Consider the following 19453-nt stretch of genomic DNA (forward strand, 5'->3'; position numbering starts at 1 on the left):
GCATAACAGATCAAGTAGGTATTGATATTCAATAATTGTGCTAGGACATTTTGTTTTCCATATTTTAAAAAGTAAATAAATTTTTGGCCACTGGCTCAAGCCTATAATCCCAGCACTTTGGGAGGCTGAGGCAGGTGGATCACGAGGTCAGGAGTTCGAGACCAGCCTGGCCAAGATGATGAAACCCTGTCTCTACTAAAAATACGAAAATTAGCCGGACATGGTTGTTGGTGCCTCTAATCTTAGCTACCTGGGAGGCTGAGGCAGGAGACTCTCTTGAACTTAGGAGGCGGAGGTTGCAGTGAGCTGAGATCGTACCACTGCACTCTAGCCTTGGTGACAGAGCAAGACTCCATCTCAAACATAAATAAATAAATAAAAATAAAAAGTATATAAAATTTTAAATGTTATCTAGTTTGTGCAGTTACACTCTCATGTTTGCACAGCAACAAAATTGCCTAATGGTGCATTTCTCTAAGCATATCCCCATTGTTAAGTGACAAATGACTATATATATAGAATAGAACAGAAGGTCTCTAGATTAAAAGATACCAAGCATAGTTGAGGGCAAGAGGGACTAAATAAAAATATACTAAATACGACCAGGTGCAATGGCTTATGTCTGTAATCATAGCACTTTGGGAGGCCGAGGTGAGAGGATCGCTTGAGCCCAGGAGTCTGAAGCTACAGTGAGCTATGATCACATCAATGCACTCCAGCCTAGACAACATAGAGAGACTCTGTCTCTACAAAAACCTTAAAAAGTACTAAATATCATGAAATACCTCTCCCAGCCTTTACCCCTACTTGGCTTCTAGGATACTGGGAGCCTTGCTTACGTTATACTTTCTAGATTGGCATAATATGGAGAATATGATGAATTCAAGAGAAAAAAGATACAGACTTTAGACCTCCAATTAAATGGCCCAATCAGATCATCCTGTAGTGAGGATCAGAGTTGGCAAGCTTCATGCATATACTGCTTCCAGTCATTTTAGAGATCTACTCTGAAGTGAGGAGCAGTTAAAGATCATAGACATTTGACCTCCTATATAGACCTAAATAAATAGGAGAAAGCAACTTAAGGCCAGGCACAGTGGCTCACCCCTGTAATTTCAACACTTTGGGAGGCCAAGGTGGGCTGATCACTTGAGGTCAGGAGTTTGAGACCAGCCTGGCCAACATGGTGAAAACTCGTCTTTACTGAAAATACAAAAATTAGCTGGTTGTGGTGGCAGGTGCCTGTAATCCCAGTTACTCGGGATATTGAGGCACAAGAATTGCTTGAACCCAGGAGGCAGAGGTTGCAGTGAACCAAGATTGTGCCACTGCACTCCAGCCTGCAACAGAGCAAGACTCTGTCTCAAAAAGAAAAAAAAATAAATAAAAGGAAAGGCAATTTGAATGACATGGAGATAATACAGAGAGATACGAACTTATAAAATCATTAAGAATATCCTCAAAGAGATAAAAGATAATGTTGTAGTCATGACAAAAACAAGAAGCTGTAAAAAAGGAAGACATTCAGAGAACTAGAAACAATACTTGGAAAAAAACACATTATAGGGGGAAAAAAAAGAAAAACTCAAGAGTTGATAATAGGCTGGGTGTGTTGGCTCATGCCTGTAATCCCAGAACTTGGGAGGCTAAGGCAGGCAGATCACCTGAGGTCAGGAGTTTGAGAGCAGCCTGACCAACATGGTGAAACCCCATTGTACTAAAAATTAAAAAATTAGCCAGGTGTGGTGGTGGACACCTGTAATTCCAGTTACTTGAGAGGCTGAATCATGAAAATCACTTTAACCCAGGAGAGGGAGGCAGTGAGCCAAGACACGCACCAGTGCACTCCAGTTGGGTGACAACAGTGAGACTCCAACTCAAAAAAAAAAAAAGAAAGAAGAAAAAGAGTTGACAATGTTGAAATATCTTAGAAACTAGAGCAAATATAGAAAGAGATGCAAGAGTGAAAAAAAACCCATAAAGGATCAGTTCAGGACACCCTCTATCCAAGTAATAGGATTCCCAGAAAGAACAGAAAAATACTGGAGGATAATCATCAAAGAAATAATTAAAGAATATCTCCCAGAACTGAAGGACATAAGCTTCCAGATTGAAAAGGCCCATCAAGTGGCTAACTCAGTGGATGAAAGTAAGTCACACCATGGCAAATTGCAGTGAAAACAGAACACTGGGAACAGAGAAGATCCTAAAAACTTCTGGGAAAAGGGTCATGTACAAAGGATCAGAAATTGGAATGGCATTAGATTTTTTTTTTTTGAGATGGAGTTTTGCTCTTGTTGCCCAGGCTGGAGTACAATAGCATGATCTTGGCTCACTGCAACCTCCACCTCCTGGGTTCAAGCGATTCTCCTGTCTCAGCCTCCTGTGTAGCTGGGATTACAGGCATCTGTCACCACGCCTGGCTAATTTTGTATTTTTTACCAGAGACAGGGTTTCTCCATGTTGGTCAGGCTGGTCTCGAACTCCCGACCTCAGGTGATCTGCCTGCCTCAGCCTCCCAAAGTGCTGGAATTACAGGCGTGAGCCACTGCACCCAGCCATGGCATTAGATTTTTAAAGGCTAACACTGAAAATTAAAAAAGGAGGCTGGGTGCGAGGTGGGCAGATCCCTTGAGCTCAGGAGTTTGAGACCATCCTGGGCAACATAGTAAGACCCTCATCTACCAAAAAATTTTAAAAATTAGCCAGGTGTAGTGGTAGAGGCCTGTAGTCCCAATTACTCAGGAGGATGAGGCAGGAGAATCTCTTGAGCCCAGGGGATCAAGATTGTAGTGAGCCATGATTGTGCCACTGCACTCCAGCCTGGGCTATAGAGTGAGACCCTGTCTCAGAAAATAAAAGACAATGAAACAGTGCCTTAACTTCTGAGGAAGAATTATTTTCAACCTGGAATTCTATATTCAGCCAAACTATCAATAGTGTTAGGAAAGATTAATAACTTTTTAAAAATAATTTCAACTTTTATTTTATCTTGAGAGCAATCTCATTCTGTCACCCAGGCTGGAGTACAGTGGCACCATCATGGCTCACTGCAGCCTTGATCTCCCAGGCTCAAGCAGTCCTCTCACCTCAGCCTCCCAAGTAGCTGGTCTACAGGCACATACCACCACACCTGACTAATTTTTAAATTTTTTATAGAGACAGGGTCTCACCCTGTTACCTAGGCTGGCCTCAAACTCCTGTATTCAAGTGATCCTCCTGTCTTGGCCACCCCAAGTGCTGGAATTACAGGCAAGAGCCACCATGCCCAGCCCAACTTTTATTTTAGATTCAGAGTGGGGTACATGTGCAGGTTTGTTACATGGGTATATCACATGATGCTGAGATTTAGGGTACGGTTGAACCCATCACCCAGGAAGTGAGCATAGTACCTAGCAATTTTTTTTTCAATCCTTGCCCCCACCTCCCTCCTTCGTCTAATAGTCCCTAGTGTCTATTGTTGCCATCTTTATGTTCATGTACCCAATGTTTAGCTCCCATTTATAGTTAGAACGTGCAGTATTTGGTTTTCTGCTCCTGCATCAGTTCACTTATGATCATAGCCTCCAGTTGCATACATGTTGCTGCAAGGGACACGATTTCATTCTTTCTTATGGATGTGTAATAACATTTTAAAAAATGCAAAGCTTCAATAAATTTACCTCTTATGCCAACTTTCTCAGGACACTACTAGAGGGAGAGAACCATTCACCCAAAGGAAGGAGTAAATCGAGAAAAAAGATAAGGACTCTAAGAAACAAGGGATCCAGCTAAGGAAAGAGGCAACGGAATTCCCAAGATGATAATGAAGGGAGATCCCTGGAGAGCAATTGTGCAGCAAGAACAGATAGACTTAAGAGATGCCACTCAGAAGATGGAATAGATAGGACATGGGATGAGTTCGAAAGCCTGGAGAGGGAAATTCAGACAATTGAGGGAGTGTTTGAAGTTGACTTGCTGATAACTACACAGCAAAGTAGTAATACAATAATAATAATTCTAAGGATAAAAAGTTGTAAGAAATAAAAAGTAACTATAATAAACCCTGATTAATTTTATTACCTATTTTGAGGATAGAAGATGGGAAGGGTATCTGTGTGGCTGGGGAGTGGGAGTGGGAGTGGGACGAAAGTTAAATCCTGGTTAGGTGCGATGGCTCATGCCTATAATCCCAGCAGTTTAGGAGGCCAAAGTGGGCAGAGTTCAGGAGGTCAGGAGTTCAAGACCAGCCTGGCTAACATGGTGAACCCCTGTCTCTACTAAAAATACAAAAATTAGCCAGGCATGGTTATGGGTACCTGTGGTCCCAGGTACTCGGGAGGCTGAAGCACGATAATTGATTGAAGGCAGTGGTTGCGGTGAGCCAAGATCACACCACTACACTCTAGGCTGGGCGATAGAGCGAGACTCCATCTAAAAAAAAAAAAATGCCAGGTGCGGTGGCTCATGCCTGTAATCCCAGCACTTTGGGAGGCTGGGATGGGTGGATCACCTGAGGTCAAGAGTTTGAGACCAGCCTGGCCAACGTGGCAAAACCCTGTGTCTACTGAAAATGCAAAAGTTCACCAGGTGTGGTGGCGGACGCCTGTAATCCCAGCTATTCGGGAGTCTGGGACAGGAGAATCACTTGAACCTGGGAGGTGGAGGTTGCAGTGAGCCGAGACTGCACCACTGCACTACAGCCTGGTGACAGAGCGAGATTCTGTCACACACAAAAAATAATAAAAATTAGCCAGGTGTGGTAGCGCATGCCTGTAATCCCAGCTACTTGGGAGGCTAAGGCAGAATTGCTCGAACTCAGGAGGCGGAGGTTGCAATGAGCTGAGATCGCACCACTGCACTTTTGAGACTCTGTCTCAAAAAAAAAAAGCAATATAAGCATGTTATTTGGAGATTAGGAGGTAAATACCAAAATAAATAGCTAAATAAATAATAATAGTTGTTTCTGGGATGTAGAACCAGGATGGGAGAACCGTTCATGTTCGTGATCTTGTGGAACTGTTTGCTTCTTTAATCTCTGTGCTTCTGCTACTTTGATTGGAAGTGAAACTGGGCTGGGCGTGGTGGCTCACACCTATAATCCTAGCACTTTGGGAGGCCATGGTAGAAGAATGGCTTTGAGCCTAGGAGTTTTGAGACCAACCTGGGCAACAAGGTGAGACCTTGTCTCTGCAAAAAATAAAATTAGCTAGATGTGGTGGTGCACACCTGTGGTCTCAGCTCCTTGGGAGGCTGAGGTGGGAGAATTGCTTGAGACCAGGAGATGGAGGCTGTATGAGCCATGATTGTGCCACTGGACTCCAGCCTGAGTGATGGAGAGAGACCTTGTCTCAAAAAATAATAATAAAATACAAGTAAAACTAAATAAAACTAATGTTAAAGTCATTTGTGGCAGGGCCTTGGGTTCACAGGGCAAAATGCTAGAGGTGAAGCTATAGTGATGGGTGAGAGCCACATGTTACAGGATTTTGAATGCCAGCTGCTAAAATGTTTATTTTTCATTCTCTAAGAGCAGGGCAGAGTTCCCTGCTATTGTAGATGTTAAGATTCAGCACTCTGTAAGAGCTGTGCAAAGCCCATGAAGGCTCTTGAGCAGGGAGAGACAGGTTCAGACTTGTGCTTAGGGAAGGTAACAGTGTATCTAAGCTGGAAGGGACCCTTGAGATTACCCTGTAAGTCAAATTGGAGGCTGGTGTGTACAGGGGAGAAGCCCTGAGTGCCCAGCCAGTGGGATTCTGACCCTTCTAAGCTCTGGTCAACCCTTTTCTCCCTCAGTGGCTGCTACGAATGAGCTGAAGGGACTAAGGAACCAGGTTAACTCTTTATTCCCCAGCTCCTGCTCCTTTTGGCCCATTCTGCTTCCTGATTAACACCCCCTCTGGCTATTGTTTGTTTCTGTGTATTTCTGGTGAATCTGGCCAGGTTCAATAGTCAGTACCCTGTGGCCGGGCACGGTGGCTCATGCCTGTAATCCCAGCACTTTGGGAGGCCAAGGCGGGCAGCCAAGAGTTCAAGACCAGCCTGGCCAACATGGTGAAACCCCGTCTCTACTAAAAATACAAAATTAGCTGGGTGTGGTGGCACATGCCTGCAATCCCAGCTAATTGGGAGGCTGAGGCAGGAGAATTGCCTGAACCCGGGAGGTGGAGGTTGCAATGAGCCAAGATCACATCACTGCACTCCAGCCTGGGCAACAAGGGCAAAACTCCCTGTCAAAAAAAAAGGTACCCTAAATATGAAGTTCAAAGCTTAGTAAGATTGGATTTTAATACTTAGCATTTACTGAGACCTTCGTCTGTGCTAGACACTGTGCTGACTACTTAATAGACAGCATTTCAGAATCCTCACAGCTACCCTGTGAGGTAAGTGATTTAGTCCTGTTTTGCAAATAAAGAGACTGAGGGTCAAAGAATATATGGCTAATCAGTGGTAGAGCTGAAATCTGAGGCTGCAGTCCATCTGCTTCTGAAGCCCATACTGCAAGCCATTATAATTCCATCATCTTCAAGTGGAACATGGTTGGCTGGGCTACAAGGTAGGGGCCTATGGAAACGCTGGGGAAACCCACACCCCAGAACTGGGACTAATTCCTTCTCCCACTCTCCCAGGCTTACCTGCGAGCCATCGATGTGAAGATCCTGCAGCAGCTGGTGACCTTGAATGAGGGCATCGAGGCAGTGCGCTGGCTGTTGGAAGAGCGGGGGACGTTGACCAGTCATTGCAGCAGCCTCACCAGCAGTCAATATAGCCTGACAGGCGGGAGCCCAGGCCGCTCAAGGAGAGGCAGCTGGGACAGCCTGCCAGACACCAGCACCACCGACCGGCTGGACAGTGTCTCTATTGGCAGCTTCCTGGACACAGTGGCCCCTGGCGAGCTGGATGAACAGGGCCCACCTGGGGCTCCACGTCCTGAGATGGACTGGGCAAAAATTATAGCTGGTGGAGAGAGGGCCAGGACTGAGGTAGATGTGACAGCCATGAGGCTAGGGAGTTTGAGGGCTGTGTGGAAGCCCCCAGGGGAGAGGCTTCAAGGTGGACCACCTGAGTCACCAGAGGATGACAGTGCCAAGCTGGGCTTCGAGGCCCACTGGTTCTGGGAGCAGTGCCAGGATGATGTGACCTTCTTGTAACAACTTTTCCACCCTTTTGTAATCCTCTTTTATCTGTTATTTGTGGTCTCCCTCAAAATTGATTCTCCCTCAGTCTGAGACTAGGAAGAGGCTGCACTGAAATCAGTTGCTATGGAAACCTGGCTCATCATTTACTGGTACCTAGGGAGGCTCTTCCTTTATCCCTCAATTATTGGGTCCCTAGAGCTCTTTCTTTCTTTCTTTTTTTTTTTTTTTTTTGAGACAGTCTTATGCTGTCACTCAAGCTGGAGAGCAGCAGCATGATCATGGCTCACTGTAGCCTTGACCTCCTGGGCTCAAGCAATCCTCCCACCTCAGCCTCCCACATAGTTAGGACCACAGACATGTACCACCCTGCCCAGCTAATTTTTAATTTTTTTTTTTTTGGTAGAGACAGGGTTTCCCTATGTTACCCAGGCTGGTCTCAAACTCCTGGGCTCAAGGGGTTCTCCCACCTCAGCCTCGCAAAGTGCTAGGATTGTGCCTGGCCCCTAGAGATATTTCTGTAGAGATACTGACTCTAGAGGATTGACCTGTGGCTTCTGGTGTGAAGTATCTCTTACTATTCCCCGAAGCTAGGCAAGGATTTAAGGCATTTAGGACCCCCAGGAGTTCACTGATGAAGAGATGGGGGTGTAATTACTTTACCCAAAGTCTAGAAGCCTTGGCCCCTCTCTTGGCCAAGATGGAAGATTGAGGAGGGACATGGACATTCAGGACTAACCCTCTATGGGTTGGCCCTCCCAGAAGGCTCTGGGCTGGTGGACTTGCCCCTTCCTACCTGCTAAGTGATGTCCTTTCCTGCCAGTATGGGTAGCTCTTGGATGGTGGTAGGTCATATAGGGGTATCTGAGCCCCTGCTGCTAAGTGATCACATTATTTATTATCCATACCATTACTTCTAGTGAACATGAAGATGTCACTCCTCCTAGCAGGAAAGCCTTTCACTGTCAGATGTTTGTGCTTCTTTTCAGAAGGTTCTTACTTTTTAAATAGAGCGTTCTCATTTTATCCTAGGGAATCTCACTTCCTCTGTGGCTCCATCCCTGTATCCCTGTCTGGGCCAGCACTCCTGACTCTGCTTTTAGGGAGAGAAGCTTTCAGGGGTCTCCACTTATTGCTCTCAAATCTGTGTGGTCCGCCCCACCACAGTCCCTTGTCTTACCCTGTTCCTGTGTTGCCTCCATTCCTGTATTCTGTTTTTTGTTTTGTTGTTTCTTTGAGACAAGCTCTCACTTTGTCATCCAGGCTGGAATGCAGTGGTGCTCATTGCAGGCTCAATCTCCTGGACTCAAGTGATCCTCCCTCCTCAGCCTCCGGAGGAGCTAAAACTAGAGGCATGCATCACCATGCCTAGTTAAGTTTTGTGGTTTTTTCCAGAGACAGCATTTTGCCATGTTTCCTAGGGTAGACTTGAACTCCTGGACTCCAGCTGTCCTTCTGCTTCAGCCTCTCAAAGTGCTGAGATTACAGGCAGGAGTCACTGTGTCTGGCCCTATTCCTGTATTCTGACTCCATATCTCCCTGCCAAGAAGTTCAGCTTCTGTGTGTCCTTGCCTTCTCAGTTTCTCCAGGCCTTTTATATGCAGGTGAGTCCTGGCCTCCCCTGCCTTTGTTGATGGGAGCCAGGGAGAGAGAAGCTCAAGGTCTCAGAGCTCTGGGGGTGTACCAGAATCTTGGATGGGGGAGGTGTAATCCTCTCTGACTTTGTGACTGCCCTTCCCCCACCCTGTCCCCAGCCTTCCACCATTTGGTCACAAGGATGCCTGCCTGAGGTCGGGACACAAGGAATCGCCTTGTCTGGGCTACAGTGTGGGGGCGTGGCAGGGAAAGACAGAAGCTCTTTGGTCCCCCTGCCCCATCCTGGAAGGTGAGAGGGAGCAAGGGAAAGGCTTGTTTACTTCCTCCCTTAGAGCAAGCCCTGACGGACTCCTGGAACCTGAGGAGGGAGCAGGGAACTGGCCCTGAGCCTGGGTCCCAGAGCTCTACTGAATTACAGATTACATCATAGAAGGAATTCAGGAAAGCTGCCAACCTGGGGCTCAGAGAGAGGACAGTCCCGGAGTTGGGGGACAAGAGCTGTGGCTGGTGTCAGAGAATGAATTTGTAGAGATTAATCCTCTGAATTCTGGGTAACTGCTCCATCTGTTAGTCCCTGCCTTTCCTGGGCCTTGAAACTGGAATGCTAGAGGAAAAAGAAGGTCAGATGACTTTGGCTGTTCACTGTGTCCTGCAAAAAAGGCATCCTCCTCAAATCCTGGAATAACTCCTGCCACTTCTCTATTTTGTATTCTGTGTTGGGGAAGGGAAGGAAGCCACACTGATCATCTCTGTTTCCCTAAATTCCACAAGTCTCATTTTGAAACTCCTACCCCAGTCCTTCTGGAGCAATATTCAGTCCATGGCTCATCCCTAAACACCCTCTCTTCTCCTCTCACCCCCTCAAATGACTGAAATCTCCAAAGTATATTTTCGGCCTTTTCCACTGCTCACAAGACCTCTCCATAGAACTCCTTGGGACTCCTGACTTCCCCTCAGACTGAGAATTTGAATCTCCTATTCTAGTCCTTACTCTGTTGCCATTTTGCAGTGCGCCCTCGGTTATCTACCCTTCCTGTTTTTTGTTTGTTTTTTGAGATGGAGTCTCGCTCTGTCATCCCAGCTGGAGTGCAGTGATGTGATCTTGGCTCACTGCAACCTCTGCCTTCCGGGTTCAAGTGATTCTCCTGCCTTAGCCTCCCAAGTGGCTGGATTACAGATGTGCACCACCACCATGGCCAGCTAATTTTTGTATTTTTAGTAGAGACAAGGTTTCAACATGTTGACCAAGTTGGTCTTGAACTCCTGACCTCAAGTGATCCACCCGTCTCAGCCTTCCAAAGTGCTGGGATTACAGATGTGAGCCACTGTGCCCAGCTTGTTGTTTTTCTAAGACAGGGTCTCACTCCGTTGCCCATCCTGGAGTGCAGTGGTACAGTCTCGGCTCACTGCAGCGGCTGCCCCCTGGGCTGAAGTGATCCTCCTCAGCCTCCTAAGTAACTGCAACTACAGGCACATGTCACCATGCCCGGGTTACTTTTTGTATTTTTTCTAGAGACATGGTTTTGTCATGTTGCCCAGGCTGGTCTCGAACTCCTGGGCTCAATCCTCCCACTTCAGCATCCCAAAGGGCTGGGATTACAGGCCTTAGCCACCATTCCTGGCCTTTCTTTTTTTTTTTCTCTTTAGCAACATTGTTCTGGAGTCATACCCTTCTTCTTAGAAGCCATTGTACAGTATTCCTATTTGAAGTTCACTTGTTCAGGCTGCAGACTTGTGAGCTGAAGAGGTTGCCCGCCCTCTTGTGGCCATTATGCACGACTGCTGGGGTTGCTGGGTGGAACCTCCAACCAAGCTCAAAACCAGCTCCCTCAGTGCACAGAAAGGCAAATGAGTCATAGACTCGCCCAGCGCCACCCATTGTAAAGCTGTGGCAACGCCCAGGTCAGAAAACCCAGATCACAAGCCTGCATGCCCACAGCTTCATCACTTGGCCAGCTATTTCCAGTCAACACCGCTGAAGCCCAAAGGGACTGAAAGAAATTTCTCCCGTTATGTTTCATTCTCACCCCTTCCTAAAGAAGCAGCTTAATCTTTAGAGGAAGAGGTGCAGGCTCTGAAGAAAGAAAACCCTGAGACTGGATTGGGTGAAGGGGGAAGAATGCACTAATGTGGATCACAGATAGGAGGAAAATCAATCCTGAACCCACCATTTTTCTGGGAAGGAGGGCTAGTAGCTCCAGACATCGTAGGAATAGAGCTCAGCGTTTCAGACTTTAAGGGTTAGAAGCAGAGGTGGGAGTGGGAACCTGTGAAATTAGGAAATTTACATGGGTCTTGCAGAAGCAGGTGTGGCTCCACAGGTAGGGAATTAAAGGTCAATTGGATAGGCACCTGAAAGTGTTGTGGGCTGGAAAGCTGGGGTAAGTGAGGGTGCCTGGGAATTCCACTTAGGTCTAGGCATCCTGGCTGAATACTTTAGATTTCAGTTCACCACCAGAGAAGCCTGGGAAATCCAGTATCTTTGGTCTCTTCTACCTGTCTCTAGATTGGCTGGTTGAGGCTCAGCTTCTCTCTAGACTTTTCTGGCTTATAGGGTGCAGCTCCTTGAGAGCTCAAAGAAAGAGAAGGTAAGAAAAGGGAGAGAAATGCAGACAGAGGAGAGGATGAGATGAAAACAAGGTGTGGAAAATATCAGAGGGAGTATACTGCCCTCAAGTGCAGTAGTGGCTTTTGTCCGGGACCAGAGTAAAGACAAAAATGAGACTGCTCACGGAAGCTGCAGAAACCGCGCCTGGGGAGATAAGGGGGGAGGTGCAGGCTGGGACATGAGACCATGGGAGTGGGCAATATAAAGGCCTGCCCACTTTATATAATAAATAAATAAGTAAATAAATTTATTTGAGACTCATAACAGAGTGAGGGTGTCACTCTGTTGCCCGGACTGGAGCACAGTGGCACGATCTTGGCTCACTGCAACCTCTACCTCCCAGGCTCAGGCGATTCTCCTGCTTCAGCCTCCTGAGTAGCTGGGACTCCAGGCGCACGCCACTACCATCTGGCTAATTTTTGTACTTTTAGTAGAGATGGGGTTTCACCATGTAGGCCAGGCTGGTCTCAAACTCCTGACCTCAAGTGATCCACTTGATAGGTCACCCAAAGTGCTGGGATTGCGGGCTTGAGCCACCACGCCTGGCCAAGGCCTGCATTTAGGATGAGGGCACTGAGGTTGAGTACTGAGCCAACTAGAAGCTCAGTGGCAGCTTCAGTGAGAAACGCCTGGGGGTTGTAGCAGACACAAGCTCATTGTGTGTATGGTGTCAGGCACACACTGGGTGTTCAGTGACACCTGTTCAATGAATGGAAGGATGAATATGTATTAGCCCACAAGGAGATGTGACTGGAAGAAAAGTTGGTCATTTATAAATTAAATGTGTTTAAATTTACTTTTTAGCAATCCTATAAACTACATTGTTAACAATATAGTCTTGCTTAGAAATGTGCTCAAGGTTAGTTCAGTAACAAATGAGCTGTGATAACCTAGATCAACCTGACTGCAGGGGCTTCTAGGAAGTCTTCTCTGATTCCCTCCCAGGCCCTACACTCACATAGACTTTATTCTTCTAGGGCAACAGATTCGTGCTGCCCGGAAACTGGGGCACTACATTAGTTTCCTATTGTCACTGTAATGATTTACCACCAAGTGGCTTAAAAAACAAAATTATTACGTTACAGTTGTGAAGTCCAAAATCAGTTTCACCAGGCTAAAGTCAAAGCATCAACAGGCCTACATTCCTTCTGGGGGCTCCAGGGGAGAATGTTTCCTTGCTTTCTCTAGCTTCTAGGTGCTGCTTGCAGTGCTTGATTTGTGGCTCTTTTCACCATCTTCAAAGCCAGCAGCAGATCATCTTCTCTCCTCTCTAACCTCAGTTTCCATCCCTACATCTAATTCTACTGCCTCCCACTTGTAAGGATTACATTGGGCCTGCGGGGATAATCCAGTATCATTTTCCCATGGCAAGATCCTTAATTAAATCCTGCCTTCAAAGTCCATCTTACCATTTAAGATAAAATGTTCACAGGTTAAGCAGGTGGTGGTGCATCCCCACAGTCCCAGCTACTCGGGGGGCAGAGGCTGGAGGATTCACTTGAGCACAGATGTTCAAGGCCAGCCTGGGCAACAAAGTGAGACCCCTTCTCTTAAGAAAAATTATATATATCCACAGGTCCTGGGGATTAGGAATTGGACATCTATTGTAGAGGGGCTGTTATTTAGCCTGACACAGGCAGGGTGGGAAGTGGGCAGGAGGATGCACCCAGGCCCACAATGGAACCTCTGTGCTTTGTCCAGCCTTTCCTGGAGTGAGAGTTGGTGCCAAGGCAAAGGTGGCAGGTCCAGACCCCATGTTGAGAGAGGGGCAAGTGCCTCCTGAACCATTACCACCAGGGAGAGCCAAAGGTAAAGATCAGGCTTGAGAGAAAGTCTCAGTTTAGGAATCTTTTTAGACCTGAGACCTTCCTGGTAACCATGGTGGAGAATTCCTCAACACTGTCTCCTCTCCAGAACCATTCTGTGCTCCTATTCCCCAAGGGTGAAGATAATTATATTCCCAGTGAACTAACCTGGGTTCTCTCTGGAAAGGGCAGATTAGATAGTTTAGTCTTCTTTAAAAATTACTTTTAATTCTTTAATAGTTAAACCATGCATATTATAGCATAATGAATTCCATCATCAGGCTCCTTTCTTATTTTATTTAGAAGAAAATTAAAAAAAATTTTGGCTCCTACCAAACTCACTCTCACTCTCTCTCTCTCTCTCTCTCTCCATATATATATATATATATATATATATATTTTTTTTTTTTTTTTTTTTTTTAAGATGGGGTTTCACCATGATGGCCAGGCTGCTCTTGAACTCCTGACCTCAGGTGATCCACCCACCTTGGCCTCCCAAAGTGCTAGGATTACAGGCATGAGCCACTGTGCCCGGCCATATATATATATTTTTAAGAGACAGGATCTCACTGTCACCCAGTCTGGAGTACAGTGGGATAATCATAGCTCACTATATCCTTGACCTCCTGGGCTCAAGCAGTCCTCCCACCTCAGCCTTCTGAGTAGGACTACAGGAGCACAGGAGCATGTCTGGCTAATTTAAAAAAAAATTTTTTTAAGAGACAGAGTCTCACAATGTTGCCCAGCCTGGTCTTGAACTCCTGGCCTCGAGAAGTCCTCCTGCGTCAGCCTCCCATAGTGCTGGGATTACACAGGTGTGCGCCACCATGCCTGGCCTCTCTCTTTTCTTTTCTTTTTTTTTTTTGAGTTTGGTAGGAGCCCATTGGCCTCTCTTTTTGATCCCTCATCCCTATTCTCATTCCTCTCCCTTGTCAGTATATGTTTGGATATGTATGTATCTTTGAAAATATATGTAATTATGTGCCTATGTGTTTTAATATACATAAATGGTATACTTTTATGGTAAGCCAACTTCTGTAATGAATTGCTCCCAAATTTCAGTTATTTAACACCACAGATTTATTTTTCACTTATTCTACATGGCACAGGTGTTTCTGGTTGGACAGGTCTCCTCCACTGTCCACTCCAACTCCCAGGCTTCTTTTATTTTCAGATGGTGATAGCCTCATCCCAGCATCATAAAGATGTCAACTTTTCACCAATTTGTTTTACTATCCAATGGTGATCATTTTATAAATTGCTTATTTCACTAGGGATTACAGAATGGTAATTTTCTAAGGCTACTAATTTTTCCTCATTTATTAGCTCTAATTCTATACAGAAAACCTTTTTCACATCCTCTGGGACCATTTGATTACTCTGAAATAAGGTTCATACCAGACTGGAAGGATAAATGCTTCAATCTCTGCCCTTACCATTTTCAAAGTAGTTATGTCCTGACAACTTCTAATGGTGTTTAATGACTTTTTTGTTTTACTCTCTCTTTCTAAATGATCGCAAACAACCTGTAGTTCTTTTACATTTAATATTGTTTAATCATTTGCCATTTATTTTTTGTGCTTTATATTACATAAAGTATCAAACATATACAAAAGTGGAGAAAATAGTGTAATTAATTCCCAGAATCCTACTACCCAGCTTCAATAATTATCAATTCACAGCCAATCTTGGTTTATTTATTCCCTCAACTACTTGCCCCAACCAAGATTATTTTGAAGCAACACCAGATATTTACCAATTTAATCTGTAAATGTTTTAGCATATATCTCTAAAAGATAAGGATTTTCATTACCATTATTGCACCTAAAAAGTTAATAAATTATCAGTATAATAAAATATAGTTGGTGTCTGATTTTCCCATAGACATAATTTTTGTTGTTGGTGGTGGTTTTTTTCTTTCTTTTTTTTGAGACGGAATCTCACTCTGTTGCCAGGCTGAATCGCAGTGGCGCGATCTCGACTCACTGTAACCTCCGACTTCCTGGTTCAAGCATTTCTCCTACCTCAGCCTCCCGAGTAGCTGGAATTACAGGAACACGCCACCACATGCAACTAATTTTTGTATTTTTGATAGAGACGAAGTTTCAGGATGGTCTCGATCTCCTGACCTCGTGATCCACCCACCTCAGCCTCCCATAGACTTTTTTTTTGGTCATTCTTAATTGGTCATTGTCAACAGACTTAACTTTTAAAAGTTTTGGAGCTGGGTGAGATGTCTCACACCTGTAATCCTAGAACTTTGGGAAGCGGAGATGGACAGATCACGACGTCAGGAGATCGAGATGGGATTTCACCTAGCCAACATGGTGAAATCCCTTCTATACTAAAAATACAAAATTTAGCTGGGCGCAGTGGCATGCACTTATAGTCCCAGCTACTCGGGAGGCTGAGGCAGGAGAACCGCTTGAACCCAGGAGGCGGAGGTTGCAGTGAACCAAGATCGTGCCACTGCACTCCAGCCTGGTGATGTTGAGACTCTGTCTCAAAAAAAAAAAAAAAAAAGTTTTGGTAACAGAGTTATGCTGGCCTCCTGAAAAGAGTGAAGTACTGTTTTCTCCTCCTTTCCTTTATATTTGTGTAAGGTATAATGACAGAATTTACTTAGTAAATCTGGGCCTAGAGTTTTCTTTATGGGGACATTTTTTGTTTTTTTTGGAACAGGGTCTCACATTGATGCCCAAGCTGGGGTGCAGTGACACAAGCATGGCTCACTGCAGCCTTGACCTCCCCAGGTTCAGGTGATCCCCCCACCTCAGCCTCCTGAGTAGCTGGGACTACATTCGTGCCACCATGCCTGGCTAATTGTTATATTTTTTTGTAGAGCTGGGCTTTTGCCACATGGCCTGGGCTGTTATGGGGATGTTTTTGATAACAGATTCTTTTAGTAGATATAAGGTTATTCAGACTTTTACTTTGATTTTGAGTTACTTTTCGTAGGTTTGTTTTTTTTTTTTTTTCCAAAAGATGTGTCCATTTTATCTAAATTGTTGATGTTATTGGCATAAAATTAGAACATTTCTGGCCAAGTGCAATGGCTCATGACTGTAATCCCAGCACTTTGGGAGGCCGAGGTGGGTGGATCATTTGAGATCAGGAGTTCGAGACCAGCCTGGCAAACATGGCAAAACCCCATCTCTACTAAAAATTGAAAAAACATTATCTGGGCATGGTGGTGGGAGCCTGTAATCCCAGCTACTGGGGAGGCTGAGGCAAGAGAATCGCTGGAATCCGGGAGGCAGAGGTTGCAGTGAGCTGATATTGCACCACCACACTACAACCTGGGCAACAGAGTGAGACCCTGTGTCCCCCCCCAAAAAAATTACTCATAACATTTCCTTGTTAGTCTTTTTTTTTGAGACAGTCTCGCTCTGTCACCCAGGCTGGAGTATGGTTGTGTAATCTGGTCTCACTGCAACCTCCCCCTCCAGGTTCAAGTAATTCTCCTGTCTCAGCCTCTGGAATAGCTAGGATTACAGGCGAGCACCACCATGCCCAACTAATTTTTGTATTTTTAGTAGAGACAGGGTTTCACCATGTTGGCCAGGCTGATCCCGAACTCCTGATCTCAAGTGATACGCCCACCTTGGCCTCCCAAAGTGCTGGGATTGCAGGCATGAGCCACCATGCCTGGCCTGATTTGTCTTTAAGACTTTTAATTTTTTTTTTTTTTCAAACAAAGTCTCACTCTCTCGCCCAGGCTGGAGTGCAATGGCACAATCTTGGGTCACTGCAACCTCCACCTCCCATGTTCAAGTGATTCTTCTCAGCTTCCTGAGTAACTGGAATTACAGGCACCCACCATCATGCCCGGCATTTTTGGCCTTTTGTAGAGACGGGGTTCATTATGTTGTCCAGGCTGGTCTCAAACTCCTGACCTCAGGTGTTCTGCCTGCCTTGGACTCCCAAAATGCTGGGATTACAAGCATGAGCCACCGTGCCCAGCCAAGTCTCTTAATTTTTAAGGTTCTGCTTTCATCCTTTTCCTAATTTTTTTACACTTTTCATTCATTCATTCATAAACAGTCTTACTCTCATCCAGGCTGGAGTGCAGTGGTGTGATCTTCACCACTCACTGCAACCTCTGCCCTCTGGGCTCAAGCCATCCTGCCACCTCAGCCTCCCAAGTAACCGGGACTACAGGTGCATGCCACCCTGCCTGGCTAGTTTTTGTAGGGTTTTTTTTTGTTTTTTTTTTTTGAGACAGAGTCTCGATCTCTCACCCAGGCTTTCATCCAGGCTGGAGTGCAGTGGCATGATCTCAGCTCACTGCAACCTCTACCTCTGGGTTCAAATGATTCTCCTGCCTCAGCCTCCTGAGTAGCTGGGATTACAGGTGCATGCCATCATGCCCAGATAATTAATTTTTTTTTCTTTTTCTTTTTCTTTCTTTCTGTCTTTTTTTTTTTTTGTATTTTTAGTAGGAAGGAATTTTGCCATGTTGGCCAGGCTGGTCTTGAACTCCTGACTTCTAGCAATCTGCCTGCCTTGGCCTCCCAAAGTGCTGGGATTATAGGTGTAAGCCATCGTGCCTGGCCTCTTAATTTCTTACAATTTGTTTGTTGAAGATTCTGGGCCATCTGACTTACAGAATTTACCGCAGTCTGGGTTTTGCTGATTACATGCTCGTGATGCAGTTCTAAATGTTCTATGTCTGTGTTTGGATCACCTTGAAAATAAATAAGTAAATAAATAAATAAAATAAAAATTAAAAAAGAATGTTCTATGTCCTCACTATGTCCTGGAAATTAGTAGCTGGATCCAGAGGCTGGATCAGATTCCGATTTGATAGCTTTGGCAAGACATTAGGAGGCATATGAATCAACTGGGTGTGGTAACTCATACCCGTAATAGCCCTTTGGGAAGCTGAGGTAGGTGAATCACCTGAACTCAGGAGTTCAAGACCAGCCTGCCAAACCTGGTGAAACCCTGTCTCAAATAAAAATACAAAAATTAGCCAGGTGTGGTAGTGGGTTCCTGTAATCCCAGCTACTGGGGAGGCTAAGGCATGAGAATCACTGAACCTGGGAGATGGAGGTTGCAGAGAGCCAAGATCACACCACTGAACTTTAGCCTGGGCAAAAGAGTGAGACTGCATCTCAAAAAAAAGCAGGCATATAAATCTAGTTGTCTCTATATTTGTGATTTTTTTTCAAGTGTTGCCTGTATTTATTAATTTGTTGGAGATTGCAAAATGGTGTCCTTAATTCTATAACTTTATTTTATTTATTTTGAGACAGTATCTTGCTCTGTCACGCAGGCTGGAGAGCCATGACATGATCCCGGCTCACTGCAGCCTCCGCCTCCAAGGCTCAGGCAATCCTACCTCAGCCTCCTGAATAGCAGGCGTGAGCCACCACACCCAGCTAATTTTTTTCTTCTTCTTTTGTAGAGATGGGGTTTTGCTGTATTGGCCAGGCTGGTCTTGAACTCCTGAGCTCAAAGGGATCTTCCTGCCTTGGCCTCACAAAGTGCTGGGATTACAGGTGTGAGCCACTGCGCCTAGCCCTAGTCTTCATTTCTACAATGATTTTTTTCTTTCATTTCCAGTTCTTTCCTCATTCCTTTCAGAATGAGTTCTGTCACCTCATTTCTGAGTTTTTCTAGTTCTGATTTATGTTCTTTCATGTATTATATCATTTTTGGCGTCCTTTAGCTTGTCTGTAGTTTGGATATGTTTTGTGGCACATCTTTTTGGTGTGCTTTCATTGTCTGTAGTCGTTATTCTTCTGGTTCTTTTATTTTTTAAGACAGGCTGGAGTGCAGTGGCATGATCACAGCTCACTGAAGTCTTGACCTCCTGGGTTCAAGTGATCTTCCCACCTCAGCCTCTTGAGTAGCTGGGACCACAGGCATGTGTCACCAAGCCCACCTAATTTTTTAAGTTTTTGGTGGAGCTAGGGTCTTACTGTATTGCCCAGGTTGGTCTTAAAATCCTGGTCTCAAGCGATCCTTCTGCCTTAGCGTCCCAAACTGCTGGAATGACAGACACGAGCCACCATGCCCAGCCTTGGTTCTTTTATAATGCGTATGAGATTTGACTTTGATATTTTTTCTTTTTTTATTTATTTATTTATTAAGATGGCAGTTTCACCATGATCGCCAGGCTGGTCTTGAACTCCTGACCTCAGGTGATCCACCCACCTTGGCCCCCCAAAGTGCTAGGATTACAGGCGTGAGCCACCTCGCCCAGCTGATACTTTTCTTTTCTTCTTCTTCTTTTTTTTTTTTTTTTGGCAGAGGCTTCTTCTATTGCCCAGGCTGGAGCACAGTGGTACGATCTCAGCTCACTGGAACCTCTGTCCCCTAGG

General features: G+C 45.3%; 1 protein-coding gene across 5 annotated transcripts in view; it reads left to right on the forward strand.

Moving 5' to 3' along the window:
- The window catches only part of LURAP1 (leucine rich adaptor protein 1), a 25926-nt gene extending 14346 nt beyond the window's left edge, over positions 1–11580 (forward strand). For all 5 annotated transcript variants that reach the window (XM_078331619.1, XM_078331618.1, XM_054259304.2 and 2 more), the window contains one exon: positions 6609–11580. In XM_078331619.1, coding sequence (XP_078187745.1) covers positions 6609–7130 — 522 coding nt within the window. In that variant the 3' untranslated portion in view covers positions 7131–11580. The remainder of the gene's footprint in view (positions 1–6608) is intronic.
- The last annotated feature ends 7873 nt before the right edge of the window (positions 11581–19453 follow it).

The sequence above is a fragment of the Callithrix jacchus genome, chromosome 7 (assembly GCF_049354715.1).
Source record: "Callithrix jacchus isolate 240 chromosome 7, calJac240_pri, whole genome shotgun sequence".
Classification (NCBI taxonomy): domain Eukaryota; kingdom Metazoa; phylum Chordata; class Mammalia; order Primates; family Cebidae; genus Callithrix; species Callithrix jacchus.